This window comes from Apodemus sylvaticus, chromosome 17 (genome assembly GCF_947179515.1).
Source record: "Apodemus sylvaticus chromosome 17, mApoSyl1.1, whole genome shotgun sequence".
NCBI lineage: Eukaryota > Metazoa > Chordata > Mammalia > Rodentia > Muridae > Apodemus > Apodemus sylvaticus.
Window position 1 is genome coordinate 50,196,061 of NC_067488.1, and position 24,756 is coordinate 50,220,816.

At 45.4% G+C, this 24,756-nt stretch overlaps 1 protein-coding gene and 1 pseudogene across 1 annotated transcript; both read left to right on the forward strand.

Moving 5' to 3' along the window:
* Positions 1-5,489: 5,489 nt before the first annotated feature.
* Positions 5,490-16,198, forward strand: Rbx1 (ring-box 1). The gene is made up of 5 exons (XM_052161270.1): positions 5,490-5,620; positions 7,329-7,407; positions 10,278-10,348; positions 13,865-13,950; positions 14,950-16,198. The coding sequence occupies exons 1-5, from the start codon at positions 5,543-5,545 to the stop codon at positions 14,960-14,962; spliced, it is 327 nt and encodes a 108-aa protein (XP_052017230.1). The 5' UTR covers positions 5,490-5,542; the 3' UTR covers positions 14,963-16,198.
* A 2,820-nt stretch (positions 16,199-19,018) lies between these two features.
* Positions 19,019-19,235, forward strand: LOC127667889 (host cell factor C1 regulator 1-like; annotated as a pseudogene).
* Positions 19,236-24,756: the final 5,521 nt, after the last annotated feature.

Sequence of the window (24,756 nt, forward strand, 5' to 3'; positions counted from 1 at the left end):
CCACAGTCTTTTGACCTGGTTTGCAGTATCTGATATGAATTCCCTCTTGTGGAACAGGCCTCAAATCCAACTAAAAAAAAAGAATGGTTGGCTACCACTGTAACAGTTATACCACCATTGCATCGGTGGGTATATCTTGCCTGTTCAGTTGAGTATCAGGATATCCTGGTCTACATAGATAGTAGGGCTACTTAGTGAGACCCTGTCTTAAAGCAAAACAAAAATAATAATAATAATCCTTGTGATCATTCCAGTCCCATTCTAGTGCTATCGAAGCAAAGGACTTACTGATTAATAGTTTCCCTTCTGAGCTGGAGAGATGGCTCAGTGGTTAAGAGCACTGACTGCTCTCCCAAAGGTCCTGAGTTCAATTCCCAGCAACCTCATGGTGACTCATAACCATCCGTAATGAGATCTGACGCCCTCTTCTGGTGTGTGTAAAGACAGTCTACTTAAATATAATAATAAGTAAAATCTTTGGGCAGAGCAAGCAGGGTGAGCAAGATTAACCAAAGTGAGTGGTGACAACCAGAGCGAGAGGGCAGGGTTCACCAGAGCGAGCAGAGGTGCTAAATCCAATCCCCAGCAACCACATGAAGGCTCTCAACCATCTGTACAGCTGCATATACATAAATAAATAAATAAATCTTTAAAAATAGTTTCCCTTCTTATATTTCTATAATCCATCCCTCACACTTTACAAACTAAAAATTTAAAGCTGGGTGTGGTAGTGCCTGCCTATAATCCCATTACTAATTAGGCTGAGACAGGAAGATAGTGACTTACAGGCCAGCATAGACTACACAGCAAGACCCAGTCTTCTTTAATCCCAGCACTTGGGAGACAGAAGCAGACAGATCTCTTGTGAGCTAGCCTGGATTACATGGCAAGTTCCAGGACAGCCAGGGCTACACGCAATACAAGGGCACTTGGGCATCGACAGGCCACTGGACGCATGTTCCCATGAGTGAGTATGCCTGTGGCCTGGTTAATATATAGTAGGGCACAAAACTCTGGACAAGGATGTATAGGGCAAGGACCTAAAAGTAATGATCTAATAATCAAATAAACCTAAAAGGAAAAACAATAATCAACAGGCTGGTTCCTGACAACGACTTTTGTGGTTCAGACGACAGACAGAGATTGAAGTTTTAAAGATTCTTTGGTTTGGGAAAAATTTTGGAAGAGGTCAACGGGATGACAGCGTGGTACCTTCGGTGCGCACAGAGCCTGCGTTCAGTCCCTAGCACTGCAGAACTGGGCATAGTGGCACACGCCTGTAGGCCTGTAGCTGTAGCACAGGGCAGGTGGAAGAACATGGATTAGAAGCTCAAGGTCTGGGCTGGAGAGGTGGCTCAGCAGTTAAGATCACTGGCTGTTCTTCCAGAGGTCCTGAGTTCAATTCCCAGCAACCACAGGGTGGCTCACAACCCTCTGTAATGGGATCTGATGCCCTCTTCTGGTGTGTCTGAAGAGAGCAATAGCGTACTCATATACATGAAATAAATCTTTAAAAAAAAAAAAAAAAAGAAGGAGAAGGAGAAGACAGAAAGAAGTTGCTCAAGTTGTTCAAGTTCCATTTCATCTCCATAAGAGGAGTTCCAAGCAACTTTGGATACCTGAGACTCTGTCTCACAAACAGTCTAATGAAAGTCAGCCAGCCTGGCAGCTCTGAAAGACTTTCAGAGAAGACGACACTCTGGTTGCTTATCACTCCAGCCCTGACTCACCTGACCCCCAGTCTTGCAGACTTCTCTTATGAAAAATCTCCTGTACCTGTCTTCTTAATTCATTTAAAAAGCTGTCTTGCCAGTCAGTGGTGGCGCACACCTTTAATCCCAGCACGTGGCCAGAACTCAGATTTGAAGCTTTATTTATTTATTTATTTATTTATTTATTTATTCATTTAGGTTTTTCAAAACAAGGTTTCTCTGTGTAGCTCTGGCTGTCCTGGAACTCACTCTGTAGACCAGGCTGGCCTTGAACTCAGAAATCTACCTGCCTCTGCCTCCCAAGTGCTGGGATTAAAGGCATGTGCCACCAATGCCTGGCTCATTTTTTTAATTTCTTTTTTGAGAGATGGTCTTGCTAAGTAGCCCTCGCTGGTCTTGTACTCTGTGTAAAAGTGGCTGGCTTCAGATCTGGCATGATGTACTGCCATCTGGCCCTTGAGAGCTGATATTAAAGGGGTACCCCACACACCTGGCTTTTTTTATTATTATTATTTATATGTCTGTGTATGTCACTGGGTGTGTGTGTGCCATATGTATGTGGGTGCTTGGAAGGCAGAAGCAGGTGTCAGATCCTTCCGAGCTCGAGTTGCTTGTGGTTGTGAGCTATGTAACATGGGTGCCAGTAGTCAAACTCAGAAGAGTAGTAAAGGGCACTCAACCACTGGACCCTCTCCTCAGCCCTCATGATATTTATGTGTGTGTGAAATGCCCTGTGTATGACATATGTGTCCCTCAGCACACATGTGGGGTTCAGAGAACAATGTGCTGGAACCAGTTCTTTCCTTCCACCCTGTGGATCCTGAGTACTGAACTCAGGCCCCGAACTTAGCACCTAGCAACTTAGCAAAAATGCTTTTACCTGCTGAGCCATCTTGCCATCTTGCCGGCTTCTCTGTCTCTATCTCTCTCTTCCATAGACCAAGCTTTGATTTTTATTTCTTTTTTGTTTTGTTTTTTTGCTTTTTTGGATTTGTTTTGTTTTTGGTTTTTTTGTTGTTTGTTTGTTTGTTTGTTTTGAGACAGGGTTTCTCTGTATAGCCCTGGCTGTCCTGGAACTCACTCTGTAGACCAGCCTGGCCTCGAACTCAGAAATCCGCCTGCCTCTGCCTCCCAGGGTGCTGGGATTAGAGGCGTGTGCCACTACCACCCGGCTGATTTTATTTCTTAAAATAGCTGCACATTTCTTTTGCCTTCTGACTCCATGCTTGTGCCTTCAACACTCTCAGCGATTTTCTGCTCCTCAATAAGGAACGCCCACTTGGTCCTGTCACGGACACACTTGGCACACATGGAGCCACCACTGTCCCTGCTGACCTGCTTCTTTGTCCTAGACAATCTCATGAGGACTTTGGGTCTCACAGCGGGAACCCTCACAGTCTGCCTGGGCACACACTGCATGCAGATTTAGGAGCTTTCCCAGCCTTCTTGTTATAAAAGGTAAACAATCTGGTTGCCAGGGGCCCGAGGCAGCCTAGTTTTGTTAGAGGTAGGTCAAAACTGGACCATTCTGAGTGCCTCTAAGCACCATCCCTGGAAGAGGAAAAGGAAAAAATGTTTCTCTCTTTTAAGATCTGTTTTTATGCCGAGTGGTGATGACGCACGCCTGTAATCCCCGCACTCTGGGAGGCAGAGGCAGGAGGATTTCTGAGTTCGAGGCCATGTGTATGAAGTTTGGCATACATGCATGTATATGTGCCATGTGGCCAGTTGTGGGTGCCACTTTCATGCCTGCAGAGGCCAGAAGAGGGCACTGGATTCCCTGAAACAGAATTACAGTTAGTTGTATGCCAGCACACAGGTGCTAGGAACCAAATCTGGCTCTGCAAAAGCAGTGCTTCTAACCACCGAACCATCTGTCCAGTCCCACCTGGTTTCATGTTTTACACCTGTTTGTTGCAGTGCTGGAGATATAATGCAGAGCCTTGTGAGCACTACAACTGAGTTATATCCCAGAATTTTTATAGCGTATTTTTAATGTATATTTGCTGTGTTTAGATCTACAAATTCCATTGAGTTAAGCTTGCATATCATGACGTGTGCAGGTTTGGAAACTAGGAGAAGTAAGCTAATCATAGCCTAGGTGTGTAACAGGCTACCTCATCTAGGTTTGCGTAAGGACTTTATAGAACGTTCACACAATAACAAAATTGCCCAATACCTTTATTCAAACATACGTGTATTAATCAAGATATTGCTGCCTCCTCCCCTCAATCTCATCTTCTTGTTTTCTATAGCATGTATTGCTACCTGAGGCACCCTGATATAGTTTTTGATTTGTGTTTTATTTCCTTACTGAGAGTTGACTTCATTGTGGTTTTCCTGTTTAAAACAGGACCCAGTGTAGCATGGTGACTCTCCTCCCTCTGTCCCTAGCACTTGGGAGGTACAGGTAACAGAATTGCTCAGATTTCAAGGCCAGCCTAGGCTACAAAGTGAGGCCCTGTTTCAATAATAATAATAAATAATAAAAATAATAATAATATAAACCAAAAATTAAAAGACCAAGTAATGTACTCAGGATAGTTGTTGAAGAATAGATAAATATGTCCTCAGTATCGTAATTAACTGTGGGTTTCTAGCACCCCTTAGGGGGTCTGTTGACACATAAATCGATGACAGTTTTAGTGTGGGAGGTAGAACTTGGGCAAACACACACATACCCTGCAGGGCTTTCACAAGTCTTCTTTGTGCAAGTTAAAACTGTGGTGTTGTTTCAGGATGTAGCGCCCTGCTCAGCAAGGGCATCAACTACACACTGCATTACATGCCAGTAAGTATCTCTTTTATGAAGAAATTTCAGATAAAACATCTTTGTTATCCTTTTGAGGGAACTGGAACACATAGGAAATCCGAAGGGTGATGTATTCTAGGCATATACCTCTGCAAATTTAGGAGATAAAACAGCGGAGGGCTGGACGAATCGTGGAAACTTACAAAAAGTACATGTTGTTTAGTTCAATGGTAATGACTGTAAGAAAATCAGAATGCCTCACCTAAATTCGAGTTCAGCCACTACAAATGTACTAATTTAACCGGAGCACAGTAGCAAAACTCGGATAGGAAATGGGGAGAAGGGAGGACCACTTAGAGCTGGCTGGTTATGGGAGTTATTATGGCATCTCCCAGGCTCCTAAGTGTTCCCCATCACCTTTCTGGTGAGAAGGTGAAGGCAGAGTTTCAGAATGCCCGCTCTGTTTTGCCCAGGCAGGACATTCCGGCCTCTTCTCTCCCTATCAAATAATTTCCCAAACTGAAATTATTAATGCAGATGGTGCCCGGGCCTTGGAAAGCCCGACCACAGGCCTCCAGAGAGACTGCCACACCGCCTGGCTCCGAAGCCGGCCACAGTCAGCAGAAGGCCGGTTTGGAGTTTTGGGTTTCCACAGACCAGCCCATGCCCCTTGCAGCGCGGACTCGGGGGCAGCGCTGTGGATCTGGACCAAGTATAAGTCCTGGGGCAGAAGAAGGAAGCAGCCGCCGCCCCAAAAGGAGTCAGGCCACAGGGCTTCCCAGAATGCGTGCAGCATTGAGACTTCACGGACATTCCCCACCGCTTGGCTCCCTTCTCCCGGCCCCGCCCGGCCCCGCCCGACCCCGCCTCAATCACTCCAGCCTCCTCCCCAGCTGGGAGCGATGGGGGACCTCCGCCTGCGCCTTTAAGGGGCGTGACAGCAGCCTCCGCCCCTTCTACCCGCGCGTGCCAATAAGAGGAGGGGTGCGGGAGGAGGAGCCTGGTGTGCGGGGCAGGCGGCGGAAAGTGAGACGACGCGCAGGCGCAGTAGTCGCACGACAGGCAGTGTGTTTCCAAAATGGCGGCGGCGATGGATGTGGATACCCCCAGCGGCACCAACAGCGGCGCGGGCAAGAAGCGCTTTGAAGTTAAAAAGGTTGGGTCTCGCCAGCGCCTTCCTCAAGGAAGCTAGGGAGGCGCGGATATGGCTGGCAGGCCCGAGGAAGAGCTAGGCGCGGGGGAAAGGGCTTCATTTCAGGGCGTTCCTGGGACCGGGTACCACGAAAGGAAGCCGGGGGGGCGGTCCTAGGGTTGATCGGCATGATGGTGGCCCACTGTCTGGTGCCATATTAGTCTCTCTGGGGGAAGCTGTGAGGCCAATCGCAGAGCTGCTTACTGAAATACGCGAGGTTGACTTCGATGCGGGAGCCAAGCGCTTGAGCTGTCACTGAAGTGACTGAGAGGTGGGGGAAGGATAGGGTGGGGTGGATGTGATGGAGACTGGTGAAGAGACTGCGGCGGCTGGAGGATGGGGCAGTGCGGAGAAACCCGGGAACGTGCGATGACACCGCAGAGGCGCTCTGCCGGTGTTCTTGCTCCTCCCCTTCCTGAATCCTAGAATCTATTGACTCCGAGGGAACCTGGTGTGGGCCCTCGAACTGTGGCGGCCTCCATTGGCCTCTAACCACAGTCAAGTGTAAAGCTTGGTTCTTCTGAGACGTCTGCTAGTTGTCACATAGCTTCTGCCACTCCAGTGATTCTCTAATATCCGTGTACACTTCTAACACAAAATGGTAATTAAAAAGCCTGGTGGGCTTTGTTTTAAAAGCAAGCCCGGAACGTGTGCCGTTTAAGAAGGTGGAGTACTAATTGCTAATGACCTGGGAACAGAAAAAATAATATGAAACGCCCTTTTGTATACTATTCCCCTTCATAGTTTTCTAGCACTTTAAAAGTATCAGTTCCTACTTAAGAGTACATAAATCGGCTCAAAATGAAGATCTTGAGTGGGGAAGTTGTTTTCTTTTTATGTATTTTTGGAATGTGTCGCTGTGAACACCCCTCACCCCACCCCCTTTTTTGTCATCTCATTGTGGCCAGTGCTGCTCAGTTAACAGGCCGCAGCCATATTGAAGAATAAGAGAAGTAATGTAGAATTTACTAAACTCTTATGCTTGGATTTGAAAAGTCAAAGTAGTCCTTGAAAGGGGTGCCCTGTCTAACATAAGTCAACTTACTAGAACTAACAAAGTAATAGTTTGGACATAAACGAACGTTGAGAACATCAGTTTACTTGGTAAGAGGAAAAGAAAATTGCACTGGATTCTACTTAGCTTGCAGTGCTCTGGTAAGGTTTAAATGATGACCTTCTGTGTGGTGACACTGGGTAGGTAACTTGCTATCCAGCTTATCCCACGATTATCCACTTAGTGATCCACTTATTAGTTCAGTCTGTTCACTTCCCAGTCTCCAAGTCCAAAACTGCGTGGAGAGCAAATACTTAGGCAGATCTTCCACCACTGTCAGGAAAAGCTGCTCAATAGTTCAAGGTTGTACTTATTTAAAGCTAAACAGATGTTCAAAAAATAGTTCTAATATTCTCATGTTGGTCTGGCTAACTAAATTATTTTATATTATAGACAAAAAAAGATACCCATGTTCATATATTCCATCTTTGAAGGAATGAGGACGTGTACTTGTGATCTACTGTTATCCTCTGATGTAGTACAAATAGTATAATGCAAAACATTCTTCCTTTGGTAGGCCCGATGGCAGGGCGTTGGTAACTGAAGCTGCAAGCTGAAATCCTAATGAGCCTGTTATGTTACAAGAAAAATGCATTGTTTCCCCTCTTCTCCTTGCAGTGGAATGCAGTGGCCCTCTGGGCCTGGGATATTGTGGTTGATAACTGTGCCATCTGCAGGAACCACATTATGGATCTTTGTAAGTAACTTGGGGGGCAGATGGGAAGAAGTTGAGAAGGTTACAGAAATGGTGGTCATCCTGGCGCGCCCAATTGTCTTCTTCACCAGTGAATTCAGAGCAGGCTCAGAACCCTTAGGCACTGTGTATCTCACCCATTGGCGTGTTTGAAGTAGATTGTTTTGTGGTTGTTTTGGAGACAGGGTTTTGTTTTTTTGTTTTTGTTTTTTGTGTGTGTGTAGCCCTAACCCTATTGGAACTCACTATGTAGACCAGGCTGGCCTTGAACTAGAGATCTACCTGTCTCTGCCTCCTGAGTTAAATAGTTTCTTCTTTTTTTTTATTTTATTTTATTTTATTTTATTTATTTATTTATTTATTTATTTATTTATTTATTTATTTATTTATTGTGGTTTTTCAAGACAGGGTTTCTCTGTGTAGCCCTGGCTGTCCTGGAACTCACTCTGTAGACCAGGCTGGCCTCAAACTCAAATCCACCTGCCTCTGCCTCCCAAGTGCTGGGATTAAAGGCGTGCGCCAACACTGTCTTGGAGGCATACCAAACTCTCAGAATGAATTACTCATTGTAAATCAGGCAAGATCCCATTTAGAATGAGGTGTCGATAGTTGCCTTTTATTTCCATCTTAGACCACCTTAAAGGCAAAAGTAGTGAAAGAAAATGACCTTTGAAGGTAGATATAGTGGTACATGCCTGTAATCCCACCATTTGGGAGGCAGTGGCAGATGTGTTGTGGCAAATTACAGGCCCAGCAGGGCTAAGATTTAAACTACAATATTCTTTTTTTTTTTTTTTTTTTTTTTTTGGTTTTTTGAGACAGGATTCCACTGTGTAGTCCTGACTGTCCTGGAATTCACTCTGTAGACCAGTCTGGCCTTGAACTCCTAAATCCGCCTGCCTCTGCCTCCCAAGTGCTGGGATTACAGGTGTGTGCCACCACACCCAACAACTACAATACTCTTATCTAAGCTAGTTTTTGTTGGGCAAGAATACACAGATTGGAGAGATCAGGTGTTAAGAGCATTGGCTGCCCTTCCAGAGGGCTTCCCAGCAACCACATGCTGTTTTACCATGCATGGTCTATCACTTTAGTCCAAGGGAATTCAGTGTTCTCTTCTGACTTCCAAGGGCACCACACAGACTCCAATGTAGGCAAAACACCATACATATTAAATAAATAAGTGAATAAGTTATGAAGTAAATTTGCAGCCAGCTCTATAAATTCTAAAGTTTTACATTTTCAGGTTCAAATGTCTTAGTGTCCATGGTTGTGTGTGTGCATGCATGCCTGTTATAAATGTGTATATTCCCCCATTTACTCCCATTCTTACAAATGCACCCATGGGCTGTCAACAGATCTCCCAGATACTCTCAGAACTTAACTATAGTATCCCTTTATTTCATTTAATCGTGGTTCTCACTACGATTTATCCACATTATTTGCTACCCTGGCGTGTTGTCTAGTACAGAGTAAAATTGCACTCGGTATTCGCAAGATGAATAACAAAGCCAAGGAGTGGAGGAACATCTGATCACTGCTGCTTGGAAAGCTGGAGTCGGGTCTTGTGTGAGAAAGCACTTGTGGCGTTTGCTGGTTGTCCATTGTGCCTCAGGGTTTCTTTGAACTTTGACCTTTTCTTTGTGCTACTGTGAGAACAGTTCAGCAGCTGCCATGTTTAACATAGATGGGAGGAGCCATCACTGAAACACAGCTGTCTAAACCGGGCTGGAGTCTCTGATACATGTGTGCCCGTCTCTGTCCCTTGTGTCTTCACAAGTTGTGCCCAGAGAACATCTTTCTTCCTTGGAGCTTTCATCTGAAAATAGTGGAGACCTCACAGTGCTCAGGGTCCTTCTTACCTACTTCCTTACCACCGCGTGTCTCGGGTGGAGAGAACTTACTTCCTGGGAGAAACAAAGTGTGTTTCTTACTAGATACTTTTATGTCGTAAATATGGTACAGTTTGGGTTTTTTGGGTTTTCGGGTTTTGGGTTTTTGTTTTGGTTTTTTTTGTTTGTTTGTTTGTTTGTTTGTTGTTTTTGTTTCGTTTGGTTTGGTTTGCTTTTTTTGTTTTGTTTGAGAGGGCCTAGTTCTAGGCTGGCCTAGAACTCTGTTGTCCAGAGTGACTGCAAATTCATGATTTTCCTGCCTCTGCTTCCCTCATAATACGTTCAAAATGTCACATGGTATAAAACATTGAACTTGTATAACAAAAACTTATGACAGATCTGAGTATAATGGTTTACACTTTGAATCTCAGTCCTTGAGAGTTAAGAGGCCGGAGGATCAGGAATTCAATATCATCCTTGGATACATAGCAAATTCAAGGCAGCCTGACCCTGCCTCAGCACAAACAAAGCAATCAAGCCAGTGCCAGTGAGATGGTTCCGTCTGCCCCCGCCTCTGAGGTGCTGGGGAAACCAGCTTGTGCCACTGCACGAATCTTGATTTGGGTACTTGAGTTTGGGGGTGGTCATTTTCTTGGTTTCCTTTGAGACAAGGTCTCACTGTACATACAGTCCAGACTGGCCTGGAAGTCTTTCCAAAACTTGTTTTTCAGAAGGGACTTATCTGGTTGCCATTTTCAGTAATACTTTGTAAATTCATTGCCAATTTTCCTGCTCTGCACATCTTGAAACTTGATGAAAACTATTAGGGGGAGCACATGAGTAGCCCTGGCTGGCCTCAGAGATTCTCCTGCCTCTGCCCACTAAATGCTGCAATTACAGGTTTGACTCACCACACAGCTGTCTTCATCTTTTCCCATCCACTTGAAACAACTAACAGCCAGTTAACTACTTGAGGATGTGGCTGGCCAGGTTGGAAGCTGCTACCCCAGGTCAGTGATGTTTTTACCCTTGTTCCCACAGGTATTGAATGTCAGGCCAACCAGGCGTCAGCTACTTCCGAAGAGTGTACGGTTGCCTGGGGAGTCTGTAACGTAAGGAACCATCTTTACCTGCTTTTCCTGCTTTTCCTGCTTTGCCCGTCTTGAGAATTATTAGGGGGAAACAAGTAGCCCACCTTTCCCCCAAGAGGTGTACAGACAGTAAAAGCAGATTCAAGTCCTTATAGTAGTTACCCTTTAACTGGATGAACAGTCATCATTAAAAGAAAGACTAGTTTGTCTAAATTACTAAGTGGACCTTTCCTAAGCAATGTTTGCAGTATTCAGCCACTCTCGGGTTGTCTTCAAAGCCTAAAACAGTCTTGAGAGCCTCTGCATCTTTCCAACAGACCATTTAAGGACGAGTCTGTGGGAAGAGGTTTGGTGAATACGTTGATTATTAAGTTCTCAGTTCTATGTGTTTTAAGTTAGATTTAGTACAGGGTTGGTGTGAGTGTGTGTGCGCGCCTGACAGAAATATTTAGCACAGCGCTGTTAGACTGAATGTGCAGCATTGCAGGGTGTGACAGCTATGGAGATGAGACAAAAAACATATTATTTCTAACATGTTAAAAATCCATGTATAGAGCAACTATAGTCTTAGTTACATGAACTAAAATTGCTCTGACCAGTTGGGACCAGGATGCACAGCTTCTATCTTGACACAGGGAATCTCAGGTTCTGGGGTCAGCTGTCTGTTGTTGTCTTACTTGCTAGTAAGACAACATCTCTAGTCCTGGGTTCCCTTAGGTAAAAGATGACTAATAGTGAAAGCATAAACAGGGTTAAATGATTTAACTCGAGCCAGGCGGTGGTGGCATACACCTTTAATCCCAGCACTCTGGGAGGCAGAGGCAGGTGGATTTCTGAGTTGGAGGCCAGCCTGGTCTACAGAGTGAGTTCCAGGACAGCCAGGGCTAGACAGAGAAACCCTGTCTTGGGGGAAAAAAATGATTTAACTCTTAAAGAGTGTTTAGAGGCCCAGTGGGATGTTTCAGTGGGTGAAGGGCCTTGCTTATAAGCCTTAGGTCCTGAGCTTGAGTTCTACAGCCCACATGGTAAATGGAGAGAACTGACTTCCTCCCACGGGTTGTCCTACCTAACAAACATGTACATACCCAAAGTCAATAGATGTTTTAGAAGTACCTAGAGTGGCTCCCACAAATATTTGTTAAGAAAGCTAAATGAGGCCGGGCAGTGGTGGCTCACGCCTGTAATCCTAGCACTCTGGAGGCAGAGGCAGGCAGATCTCTGAGTTCGAGGCTAGCCTGGTCTATAGAGTGAGTTCCAGGACAGCCAGGGCTATACAGAGAAACCCTGTCTCGAAAAAAACCAAATCCAAAAAACCAAAAAAAAAAAAAAGAAAGAAAGAAAGAAAGAAAGAAAGCTAAATGAGTAAAGTGAATAAGTAAAACATTTTTGAATTTTTGAAAGAAAAATGGAAGAAAAGCTAAATGGGCAGGAGAGATGGCTCAGCAGTTAAGAGCACTGACTGTTCTTCCAGAAAACATGGGGTCGATTCCCAGAAACCACATGGCAGCTCACAACTGTCTGTAACTCCAAGATCTGACACCCTCACATAGACATACATGCAGGCAAAATACCAATGCACATAAATAAAAATAGTTATTTAAGAGAAAAAAAAGAAAGCTAAATGGGGGGGTCAGCAGTTGCAGGCATGCTCTGCTCTTCCAAAGGACCCACATCCAGTTCCTGGAAACCATAGCACAGCGAGCCACTCAGAACCACCTGTGACTCAAGTTCCATGACCCTTCTTTCCTTGTGGCTGTCCTCCTGCCCACTCTTCTCCAGCTGACCCTTTGGCCACTTCATGGCCCACATAAGCCAAAGAAGGATGTTAAACATTGATGGGCATAGAAGAAAAAACACCAGGTGGTTTGCCCTCGCTGCCTTGAGACAAAAGGTAACGTTCTTCTGTGTGAAGGGAAAGGGGGTGAGCCTGCAAAGGGGCTTCACTGGGCACAGGAGCTCAGTCTCTGGAAGCCCCACTGTAGAAGGAGAGACCAGGTTCCACAAGTGTCCTGTGAGTGCCCTACATACTTGTGCCCACAAACAGAAACACAAATAAATGTAACTTAAAATTTTTATTTATTTAGACACTCACTTTGTAGCTCTCTGCCTGGTCTGGAACATAGCTCTGCTTTTATCTGCCTCCAGGCCCTAGGATTAAAGGCATATGCCACTGCTCCTGGCTTTTATCTAAATTTAAGAATTTTTGAACCAGGTATGGTAAAGCTGCCTCCAGCTTTCTGGAGGCAGAAATGGGTAGATTCCCAAATTCAAGGCCAACCTGCTCTACAGAGCAAGTTTCAGGTCAGCCAGAGCTTACACAAAGAAACCCTGTCTTGAAAAAAATTTTTTTTCTTTTTTAGTGAAAAGTATAGATGAAGATAAATTATTCCAATAGTTTGCCATAAAGGAGAGCCTGAGCCTATGTTCCAGAAACCTGTATGCTAGGTTAGGGTGCTCTGTGCTAGGCTAGGTTGTGCTGTGCTAGGCTGGGGTGCTCTATGCTAGGCTAGGATGCGCTGTGCTAGGCTAGGGTGCTCTGTGCTAGGCTAGGGTGCATTATGCTAGGCTAGGTTGCTCTATGCTAGGCTGGGGTGCTCATTTGAGTCTTGTATGAGCCAGCTCTGTGAATTAGACAAGTCATTTGTCCGGGGTTCCATTTCCTGTCTGTAAAGGACAGATAGTAATATCTGTTTTGCCTGCTTGCCAGGGTTGCAGTGGACTTGCATGAGGTAATAGGTGTCAACATTTTCTATATGCTTGGGCACTGTAAATGTGCCTATGGTAAATTATACCATCTGGTTAAATACACTCTTTTCTGCTTTTTTTTTTTTTTTGGTTTTTTGGATTTGGTTTTTTGTTGAGACAGGGTTTCTCTGTATAGTCCTGGCTGTCCTGGAACTCACTCTCTAGACCAGGCTGGCCTCAAACTCAGAAATCCACCTGCCTCTGCCTCCCAGAGTGCTGGGATTACAGGCGTGCGCCACCACCGCCCGGCCTCTTTTCTGCATTTTAAATTAAGAGGAAGAAAGATGGTGTCCACCCGCACCAAAACCTCTTACAAGGGCACCTTGCCCTTGAGCACGTGTTCCTCTGAGGTTACCCCTGGGTTCTGTCAGATGCTTGGCAGAGAGATGAGAGCCAAAGACAGAGGGGTTTGTTGCCTAGTTTCTTAAAAACAGTCTTAAGTTTGAAGGGACAGAATCGTCTAGAAAGTTGTTGAGAAAGGATAGTTGTCTTTTCTCACATTTCAGGACCTCCTTTCTCAGGGCAGTAGAAGCATCTTGTTAACAGCTGAATCACACCGGGATCCACATTCCCTTAAAGAGGCAGTATCTCTGTGAGAATGTAGTCCTGTGCTCCCTGAGTCAGTTCTTAGCAGTAAAGGCAGTAAAGTCCATCAGGGTTCCAAGTGTCATGGGGCACGCTGCCCTCTCTCACCCAAGGCTGCTCTTTAACCTGTTGTTCCACTGCACAGTGCATGATGGTGTTGGCAGTTGGTGGCTTCAGTGACATGTAACTCTGTGTCTTCTCTTTCAGCATGCTTTTCATTTCCACTGCATCTCTCGATGGCTCAAAACGAGGCAGGTGTGTCCCTTGGACAACAGAGAGTGGGAATTCCAAAAGTAGGTGTTTCTTCTCTGTGTGGGGTTCTAAGTCTGGATCTCCTCCTTCTCCTTCTCCTCCTCCTCCTCCTCCTCCTCCTCCTCCTCCTCCTTCTTCTCCTCTCTCTTTTCTTTTCTTTTTTTTCTCTCCTTCCATACTAGACAGAATCTCTCTCTGTAACCCTGGCTGTCTTGGAACTTGATCTGTAGACTAGACTGGCCTCAACAGATCTGCCTGCCTCTGCCTCCCAGGTACTGGGATTAAAGGTGTTTGCCACCATGCCTTATTTTTAAAAAGATAAGCAAAGATTAGCTAGCATTTCACAGGCTGAGTTTTTTCAACCTGCTCAGTCTATCAAAGTGGGAAATATGGGAGTCAGAAATGATTGGTCAATTATTTCCAGGGCTAGAGGATGTAGCTCAGTGGTAGAATACTTGCCTGGCCTGTGTAAAGACCTGTATTTAGTCCTAGTAGCACCAAAATAAATCAGTGAATGTCCATAACACAACCGTGACAAGTCCCAGGCTGCACATTTATTTCATTGTCCACATGTTACCTTCTTTGGGTGTGGAAGGATGATCTCATGGTGTTGGGGTATCTTGGTATAGGGATGACTGCCCTAGGACTTTGGGGTTCCTCCTGCCTGTGCTTTCACAGAGCAGTGGTCACTCTTTTTGTTTGTTTGGTTGTTTTTTCCGTTGAAATAGCAAATTGATTATGACCCTCCTGCTTCAGCATTCAGAGCCAGGTGACTAAAGTGCCAAATGCCTTTGGCTTAGCTCAGCTAACTGTGATATCAAATTTACAGCTAATCAATTGCATTTTTATTATTAAGCAAAGCTCGGTAATGTATGCCTTTGATCTTACAACTGAGTTTGAGGTCAGCCTGGTCTACAAAGTTCCAGGATAGCCGGGATACACAGAGAAACCCTGTCTAAAAATCAAAAAATGTGTGTTTAACAGTTTTTATGGTTTTACTTTCCAGCATTCCTAATGAGGTGAATTGTTTTGTCTTTCAGGTATGGGCATTAGGAAAGACTCCCATAAAGCATACCCATTTGTTATTCGTTTAGTGACTTCCTGTTAATTACAAATTAGATAGAACCGTGGTTCTTTTCCTTTGTCTTTGGAGTTTGGTGTTCCTGCAGCCATATTGTATTTTGTGTCAAATAAAGCCTTTAAGTTGGAGGTGGTTGCTGTCTCGTGTATGGAAAGAGTGATCTGAGAAGGAGCCTCTTCAGAGCCAGAAAGCCAGCCTCAAAAAGTGCACTGTTCTTGAGGAGAACACATGTGTTCTGTGGGCTCATCTTCCCAAGGCTACGAGGAACCTGTTAAAGTCTGGAAGCGCGGGTCCCTGGCACCTGGAAACCTCAGGCTCTGTCTTCCTTCTGTAGTAGCAGCAGCAGGAATGAGGAAGAACATGGCAACCTTGGGCCAGCGAGGTCTGCTCTGGGCTTTCATCTCATGATGGGGGGTCTAAGGACAGTGGATGGCATCAAGTGGGCACAGAAAGGCTTTGTAAACTCTAAACACTACAGGGTTAGTACTCATTGTGAATGACATGTGGCAATCTCTAGAACAAAACTTGACCAAAAAAAAAAAAAAATCATACTATGTAATCTTCGCTGGCAATAGAGTGATCTTAAAGTCAACTTGAAAACTGATGTTTGTTTCTGAGTTCGAGGCCAGCCTGGTCTACAGAGTGAATTCCAGGACAGCCAGGGCTACACAGAAAAACTCTCAAAAAACCAAAAAAAAAAAAAAAAAGACTGATGTTTGGACAGTTTGAGTATATATATATATATATATATATATATATATATATATATATATGCAAAACAAATTCTAGCTTGGGGTCTAGGGGGCGCTGTAGCTCAGCTGTAAGCTCTTGTGTTCAATTGCTGGCATAAATTTTTAAAAATTAAAGGTTGAAATTGAATTAACAAGAGCTCAAGTTTCCTTTAAACATGCCGGCCAGGGAAGGAGTGGCCATCCTGATGCTGATTCTACTGAGACACCTTTTCTGTGGCTGTGGTTTTCGTGTAGTTAACAGATCCTACAAAGGTCCTGAAATCCTGAGGAGTGGGGGGGAGTTTTCCTTTCTCCCGTGCCACTCCAGGTGAAAGCTATGCCCAGCTAAAGCAGGTCTGAGACTCCAACTGTCTTATGTTGTCAATCAGGAAAAGATGGCAAAAATGTGAAACAATGCTGTCATTATTCTTGTTTTCAAAGTTAATTTTAATAAAAATATTTATGTTAACTTCTTTATATCATTTTTCAAGATTGCATTTCTGCCTCTTAGGAAATACTTTTGTTCTTTTTTTTGGGTGGTGCAGATGCTTTGGATGAGCGTGTATGTGTACGTTTTCTATACAAGGTCTCTTCACTGAACACTGAGCTTGCTAGGTGGTTAGACTGCCTGGGATCCTCCTGCCTCTGCCCCCTACCACTACACCTGACTCGGTGCGAGAGATGAAGCTCTGGTTTGGAAGGGAAACTTACTGACCACTATCTCCGCGGCTTCAGCCTCCTCCATTCAATAGAGTTGTCTGTTGAATGTCTGTACTGTAGAATTCTGTCCCCTGAGCAAAGTGGCCACCATTTCCCTCAGGTCACTAGTGCCTGCCTGCCAGAGGCCTGGTTACATTTCCCTCAGAGAAGTTGGTGGGAAAGGGCCAGTGCGATTGCAGCCGTGCCTGCCAGCCAGCCTACACAGCTCACTAACTGCCTGTGGCCCCTGCATCTTTGGAACTTCTCTACAGATGCCTGACTGAGAGCTGGAAGCAGACATCCTTGTAGGGTGGAGAGCTTTGAGTTTGGGGGCACCCACGCTTCTGCCAGTAAACCATAGTCCATAAGGAGGCCCCAGTCATGAGCTCACCAGTTCCCCAGACTGAGTCTGGGTGAAACTGCACTTTGATCTGTCATTAGGACCTTGAGAGTGTTGGGGTAGATGTTTGTTTCCCCAGGAAAGAATTCTCCCAACAGAGATAACTTAATTGTTTGGGCTCTCCATTTTTTAGGATCTATTGTTTGGTTTTTTTGTCGTTACTTGTTTTTTTAACCGTCTCGACTATGTAGCCTAGGCCGGCCTGGAACTTACAATATAGCCCTTGCTGGTCTCAAACTCACAGATTTGTTTTGTTTTTTACCTTTTAGGATCCTAAAAGTAATAATGGATACTAGGAGTTGTGCAAACCTCTAGTAATGAATAAGGACTGCCACCTTCACCATAGATCTATTCCATACCTTTCCAGCCGGCATCCACACTGCATAAATAGTTTCCTGGGTAAACATGTTGGTTGCTAGCCCCCAAGTCGTACACTCGGAGCATGCTCTTATCTCAAAAAAACAACAACAAAAAACAGCTGGAGAGATGACCAAACAAATTACAATTAAAGGGGTTTGTTTGTTTGTTGTTTTTTTTAATCCCAGCCCTTGGGATTAAGAGGCAGGAAGATCAGGTCTTGGAGGTCATTTTTTACTACATACTAAATTAAAGCTGAGCTACATGTGACTGTGTGTTAAAAAACAAGAAATTTGGGCCTGGAGAGATAGCTTTAGCAGGTTAAGAGCACTGGCTCCTCTTCCAGAGGTCCTGAGTTCAATTCCCAGCAACTACATGGTAACTCACAACCATCTGTAATGGGATCCAGTGATCTCTTCCTTTGTGCCTGAACGCAGGAGTGTTAAAAGTGTGTGCCTCCACTGCCCGACCAAAATAAATCATTTAAAATTAAAAAAAAAAAAAAAGCCAGGCGGTGGTGGTGCACGCCTGTAATCCCAGCACTCTGGGAGGCAGAGGCAGGTGGATTTCTGAGTTCAAGGCCAGCCTGGTCTACAGAGTGAGTTCCAGAACAGCCAGAGCTATACAGAGAAACCCTGTCTTGAAAAACAAACAAAAAATCCAAAAGAAAAAAATAATTACAGACTGCTTATTTGGTCAACCATGGAGACCTAGAACTAAATAAGTCCCTGGTCACAGGTCTACTAGGGGACCTTGCTACAAAGATGAATATACTGGATATACTGGTTCTGTAGGTATACACAGGGCCTGGGTCTGAACTTGATCTCAAGGTACCCAGCCTTCCCTGTCTCCTGACAGTGCTGCCCAGAGACTCGTCTGCACCTGCTTTCTGCCAGGAGGGTAGATGCTGCTGCTCATTTCCGTATGGGCCTGGGAGACCTGGCCGTTCCTGCAGCCACAGCAGTGTCCTGGATCACACGGGCCTCTCCATCTCTCAAATGCTGGAATTATAGGCACCGTCCAAGACAGTTGGCTCCTGCCCTTTGGTGATTCTAAACTATGTGAAGGTTAGGCAAGCACCCAGCCACTGAGTTTGTAGTCCCAGTAAACCCACCTACCCCTTTAAAGTTTCACCTATGCTGAGACAGAGTCTGAGGTTACCCAGGTCAGCCTTGAATTTGTTACCATCCTTCCTCAGCCTGCATGAGTGCTGGGCTCATATTACCTGTACCATCGTAGCCAGCCGCCCAGCCTCTCAGTATTCTGCAGACAGAGGCAGATGGATCTCTGTGAAGCCAAAGCCTAGTCTACTTGATGGCTCTCAAAACTATAAATAAATGAGCAAAAATAACAGGGACTGAAGAAATGTCTTGGTAGTTAAAAGTGCAAATACATTCAGAGGACACGGGTTTGATGGCTAGCAGCCACACAATGGCTCACGATCATGTCTATCTCCAGTTCCTGGGGATCTATCTGAAGCCCTATGCTAGTTTCCATGGACACGTGATGCACATAAATACTGCAAGCCAAACATAAAATAATAATAACAATAATGATGATGATGAACAACATTCAACTCTGAACAGAACTAAAAAGAAAATGAGCTGATTATAATCCGGAGGCAGGAGGACCAGAAGTTGAAGATTTCACTTGCAAAAAGTTTGATGAAGGGCTAGAGAGATGGCTCAGCGGTTAAGATCACTGACTACTCTTCCAGATGTCCTGAGTTCTAATCCCAGCAATCACAACCATCTGTAATGGGATCTGATGCCCTCTTCTGGTGTGTCTGAAAACAGCGACAGCAACAGTGTGCTCACATATATAAAATAAATAAATCCACCCATTTCTCCCAACTCAGCCTACACCATGACCACCCCTACTGCAGCCCTCCTGTGACTTTTCCAGAAGCCCTAACACGACTCAGGAGCCCTTGCCCAGAGCTGCTTCTTTGGCACTATCCTGGGAGCCTGATTCCTGAGACCCTCAGGCTTCTGAGGCTGGGGATATCCCCAGTCCCTACTACCCTGCATCCCCGCTGGGGACATCACGGAGCTGTGAGTGTTAATGGCCTGTGTCCCTCCCCATCTTCTTCCTAACAACAAAGACCAGCAACTCCCAGAGAGGGGTGAAGTCCTTCTCCAAACCAGGTGCCTGGCCACCAGGACCTTCCCCCTGACTGGAGGGCCCTGAGCTGGGTGGGACCCTCGATAAGGGGCAGCCTGGAAAAGGGAAAGTGTCAACCCATTAGTGAATAAAGGCCTGTGAGCAGTTAATAAATAAATAAATAAATAAATAAAATCTTTTTAAAAAGTTTGATGAAAATATGAAAATTATGCTACATGAGACTTGCCCTGACCCCCCAAAAAAATGAAAGAAAGAGAGAGGAAGGAAGGAAGGAAGAAGGGAAGAAAGAAAAGGAAAAAATGAGGATTGCAAGACGTCTGAGCTTAAATTAAGGACATCTGCCCCACACCCTAGACAACCTGAGCTGGACGGTCATGGGGACCTGCTAGTCGTCCTTTGACCTCATGTGGGCTGTGGCATAGTGCTCCCCCTCAATAAAACTGCAATTAAAAAAATTTAATTAAAAACAAACAAACAAACCTAAGTATCAACGAGGAACTGGGGTCAAGTGACCTACCTACAGCCACACAAAGGTCAAGTGACCTACCTAGGGCCACACAATCCTCCATGGTAGGCCTGGATTTTAGACCGAGATTTATCGAATGCCAAGACTGCCCATTTTCACCAGCTGTGGTAGCTAGCGCGAATCACAGGGGATGACTGTGGTAAAGCCCTCTGCAAACAGTTACAAGCTACACAAAGGTCAGGCCTCCTTATTAATCAAGAGCTTGGCCAATCCTCCAACCCCCATTTTAACGAAGCGCCTTATTATTGTTGACTTGGACACTCAACTCTGACCTTCCCTATATTAAGAACCGGAGTTCTAAAAACCAAAGCCCAGATAGAACAAGCTAGAAACAACAGCAGGCGGCCATGGTCGACACTGCTTCACTCAAAAGCGTCTCCCCTAAGGAAACGGAAAGGGAGTGTCTGGCTACAGCGGATCTAAAATCTACTCTGGATTATAGATGACATCACTTCATGGGTAAAGCGTGAGGTGAGGAGGAGTCAGAACACCAAAGACTTGGGGAGGAGAGGAGTTTGGTGTCAGTTGGAAGACCGTACCTGAGCATATCAGCTTTGGAGTCAGGCAGACACTGCCTCCTGTGGCCCAAGCCTGTGACCGCAGCCCTTGGGAGGTGGAGGCAGGAGGATTGCTGTTCAAGGTCACCGTCATCCTCAGCTGCATAGTAATTTGAGACTAAATTGAGCTACTTGAGACCAGTCTCTTAAAAAAATAAAAAGTGGGAGAGGACCACAGGGGATGGAGTTGCCTAAACCATTAAAAGCAGTGGCTGCAGCTGGAGCGCGGTGGCGAGCCCTCCGGTCCCAGCCCTCCAGAGGCGGAGGGGCAGGCGAGGCCAGCCTGGTCTGCAGATCAAGTTCTGGGTCAGAGCTACACAGAAACCCTGTCTTGGGAAAAACAACAATAACAACAAAAGAAATGGCTGTTCTTGTCAAAACCTAGGTTTGATTCCTAGCACATGCGCAGTGTGGCTCAAAACCAGCCTGGAACCCGTTTCAGGGAACACTTAAGCAGGAGAACCTCTTCTTCCTTCCTTCTTTCCTTCCTTCCTTCCTTCTTTCCTTCCTTCCTTCCTTCCTTCCTTCCTTTCTCTCTTTCTCTCCCTCTCTTTCTTTCCTTTTTTTCCCCCAAGACATGCTTATAGCCAGGCAGTGGTGGCCCATGTCTCTAATCCCAGCACTTGGGAGGCAGAGGCAGGCAGATTTCTAAATTTGAGGGCAGCCTGGTCTACAGCCTGAGTTCCAGGACAGCCAGGGCTATACATGGAAACCCTGTCTCCTGAAAAGAAAAGAAAAGAAGAGAAGAGAAAAGAAAAGACAAAAGAAAAGACAAAAGAAAAGACAAAAGAAAAGAAAAGAAAAAGACATGCTTGTCTCGTAAATATTTTTTTAATTATTGTGCATGTGAATGCAGGGGCTCCGGAACCACAGCATGAATGTGGAGGTCAGAGGACAGCTTTGAGGAGTCAGTTCACACCTCCTCACCTTTTTGAGGTCGGTCTCTCTTGTTTCTCACACTCACACAAACAAACAAATATATAAAAATAAAATCTGAGCTGGGCGGTGGTGGCACACACCTGTAATCCCAGCACTCTGGAAGGCAGAGTCAGGCGGATTTCTGAGTTCAAGGCCAGCCTGGTCTACAGCGTGAGTTCTAGGACAGCCAGGGCTATACAGAGAAACCCTGTCTTGAAAAAACCAAAATAAATAAATAAATAAATAAATAAAATAATAAAACAAAAAAAAATAAAATCTGAGCCAGGCAGTGGTGCCACACGCCTTTCATCCCAGCACTTGGGAGGCAGAGGCAGGCAGATTTCTGATTTCGAGGCCAGCCTGGTCTACAGAGTGAGTTCCAGGTCAGTCAGAGCTACACAGAGAGACCCTGTCTGGAAAAACAAAAACAAACAAAAAAAAATCTGAGCAGGTCTTTTTTGTTTCATTACTGCTAAGAATAGAATTCATAACCTCTCATATATATATACATATATATATATATTTGGTTTTTCAAGACAGGGTTTCTCTGTGTAGCCCTGGCTGTCCTGGAACTCACTCTGTAGACCAGGCTGGTCTCCAACTCAGAAATCCGCCTGCCTCTGCCTCCCAGAGTGCTGGGATTACAGGCGTGCACCACCACTGCCTGGCTATTATTTATATTATTAATAAAAGAATCTAACAGGATCTCACTATGTAGACCAGTCTGGCCTCCGTCTCACAGATGTCTGCCTGCTTCCGCAGGGGCTGAAGGTATGAACCAGAGCTCAGAGATGGCTCTGTGTTAAGGATACACAGTGCTCTTCCAGAGAGCAGGGATTAAGTGCCCGGCTCCTACATCAGGTGGCTCTCATCTTCAGCAACCCGCATCCAGGCACACGTACACATAATTAAAGCTAATCTTTAAAAAGAAAATAAAGGCCGGGCGGCGGTGGCGCACGCCTGTAATCTCAGCACTCTAGGAGGCAGAGGCAGGCAGATTTCTGAGTTCGAGGTCAGCCTGGTCTACAGAGTGAGTTCCAGGACAGCCAGAGCTATACAGAGAAACCCTGTCTTGAAAAAACCAACTCCAAAAAAACCCTAAAAAAACAAAACAAACAAACAAAAGAAAATAAAGGCGCACACCATCATGACCTGTTTTCTATTTTTCATTTGTTTTGTTTGAGACAGGGTTTCTCTGTGTAGCCCTGGCTGTCCTGGAACTCACTCTGTACACCAGGCTGGCCTTGAACTCAGATCAGCCAGCTCCATATCTTTATTTTTTATTTAAAAAATTACACATATGTATTATGTATATGCCTCTCTCTCTCTCTCTCTCTCTCTCTCTCTCTCTCTCTGTGTGTGTGTGTGTGTGTGTGTGTGTGGTGTGTATCCTTGTACAAATGTCATGGTGTACATGCAGATGTCGGAGGACAACATAGAGGACTGAGTTCTGTTCCTCCACTATATCTGGTCAGAGGGATGGAGCTCAGGTCTCCATCCCTAGTTCCAGGTCATAAAGACAGTGTCCATTACTCCACCTAAAGTGTCTGGACAAGGTGAACGTTACACTTGATCAAGAGGGTGTTATTGGAAGAGCAAAAACAAGGAGGCAAGAAAGGGGTACCACCTGTGTGGGAACGAGACCAGAGATGGGGGTGCGGGAGAGGTCATGAAGTCAGGTGAGGAATCCTGGGAATCAGAATCCGGAGACAGCATCGGGGTGCAGTTTATCGCACAGCGCATAAACGTGTGTAACTGTCCAAGCCAATCCCAAGCCCTAAATCCAGGGCCAATCGTATCTCTCGCCGCACCATCACCAAGCCCCAGTGAAAGCCCCACCTGATGAAGTTACTCAGAAAAGCAGGGCGCAGGGGAGGGGTGGTGGTGTGAGGGGAATCATCACCGGTTAGGACTTCCGGGAAGACATGGAAACAGCTTCTACCCTGGCATGGTTTCTTTTTGTTGTCTCACGGGTGTTCCAGGAGCCACCTAAGATCGAATAAGGTGTACTGCACATCAGGAGTCGCAGGAGCCTGTAGCGCCTCTCTCTCCATCCGTGTTGTCTACTTGTCTTTTTTTTTTCTTTTTAATCCTTACTCCTGCTCTGGAGAACCTGTTAACTGACTGAGCTGGCTCGGTCAGTTTTGGGTTTGGGAGGGTTTTGTTTGTTTGGCTGGTTGGTTTTGGTGTTTCTCTGTAGCTCGGACTGTCCTGAAGTTCTTCTATGGGCCACACTGGCTTTAAACTCACAGAGACGAACCTGCCTCTGCCTCCTGGGACTTAAGGTCTGTGCCAGCACTGCCTGGCTGGATTTTATAGTATTTGATAGAAAGACCCATACTTAGTATTTCTTTTGTTTTGTTGTGTTTTGTTTTGTTTTTTTGAGACAGGTTTTCCCTGTGTAGCCCTGGCTGTCTGGAACTCACTCTGTAGACCAGGCTGGCCTCGAACTCAGAAATCCACCTGCCTCTGCCTCATACTTAGTATTTCTTAAAGTGGCAAGCACCTTTACCCAGGGAGCCAGTTCACTGGCCCAGAATCTACATTTTTTTTTTCTTTTTAATTCCATTCTCTTTTCTCCAGTGCAGATTTAAAAATAGTTTTTTATCAATTCACATTGCTTTGTTCATCGCTCTGGGTTTTTTCGTTAGTTTTTCTCTGCACGAGACCCGTGGGATCTCACTGTTTGGAGGCAGGCTTTGCTGGAACTCGGAGCAGCTAGACCATGGGCACTCACCAGGCACTGGCCAAGCTGAGCTGGTCTAGAATTCAAGGGCACTTTCTTGGCTTAGGAATCAAAATGTAAGTTCTCCAACTAGGTGTAACATAGTAAACATGTAAGCCTAGCATGTGGGAGGTGGAGACAGAGAATCAGGGGTCAGGAGTTCAAGGTCATCCTGGGCTACTAGAGACCCTGTCTCAGGGGAGCAAAAAACCATGCATGTTCCATGGTCCGGGAGGCTGCGCCTGATGTGGCATGCTCTCTGGTGCCCTCCCTGGTTCTCTAGTGGCAGGTCCTGTACAGCCCCTGCTCCTCACTTCTGAAAGCCCTTTTTACTTGTTCCCATTTCACAGCTTCAGAAATTTAATTTCTTTTTTTAAAAAATATTTATTTATTTATTTATTATGTGTAAGTACACTATAGCTGTCTTCAGACATACTAGAAGAGGGCGTTAGATCTCATTACAGATGGTTGTGAGCCACCATGTGGTTGCTGGGGTTTGGACTCAGGACCTTTGGGAGATCAGTCAGTGCTCTCAACCGCTGAGCCATCTCTTCAGCCCCTTATTTCTTTTTTTTGTGTGTGTTTTTGTTTGTTTTTGAGACAGCGGGATGTATTCTTTTCTTGACTGGTATTCTCCTTAGAGCTCAAATTCAGCTCCAGCCTCTCCCACTGACCACAGAGTTCAACCAAAGAAATGGTAATGTGCACCCAGCTCCTGGTTTCCAAAAC

Excerpts from the sequence above, each read along its gene's own strand:
- Rbx1 (XM_052161270.1), top strand. The coding sequence starts at position 5,543 with ATGGCGGCGGCGATGGATGTGGATACCCCCAGCGGCACCAACAGCGGC. Across the intron at positions 5,621-7,328 it reads AGCGCTTTGAAGTTAAAAAG|TGGAATGCAGTGGCCCTCTG; the intron begins GTTGGGTCTCGC and ends TTCTCCTTGCAG. Across the intron at positions 7,408-10,277 it reads GAACCACATTATGGATCTTT|GTATTGAATGTCAGGCCAAC; the intron begins GTAAGTAACTTG and ends TTGTTCCCACAG.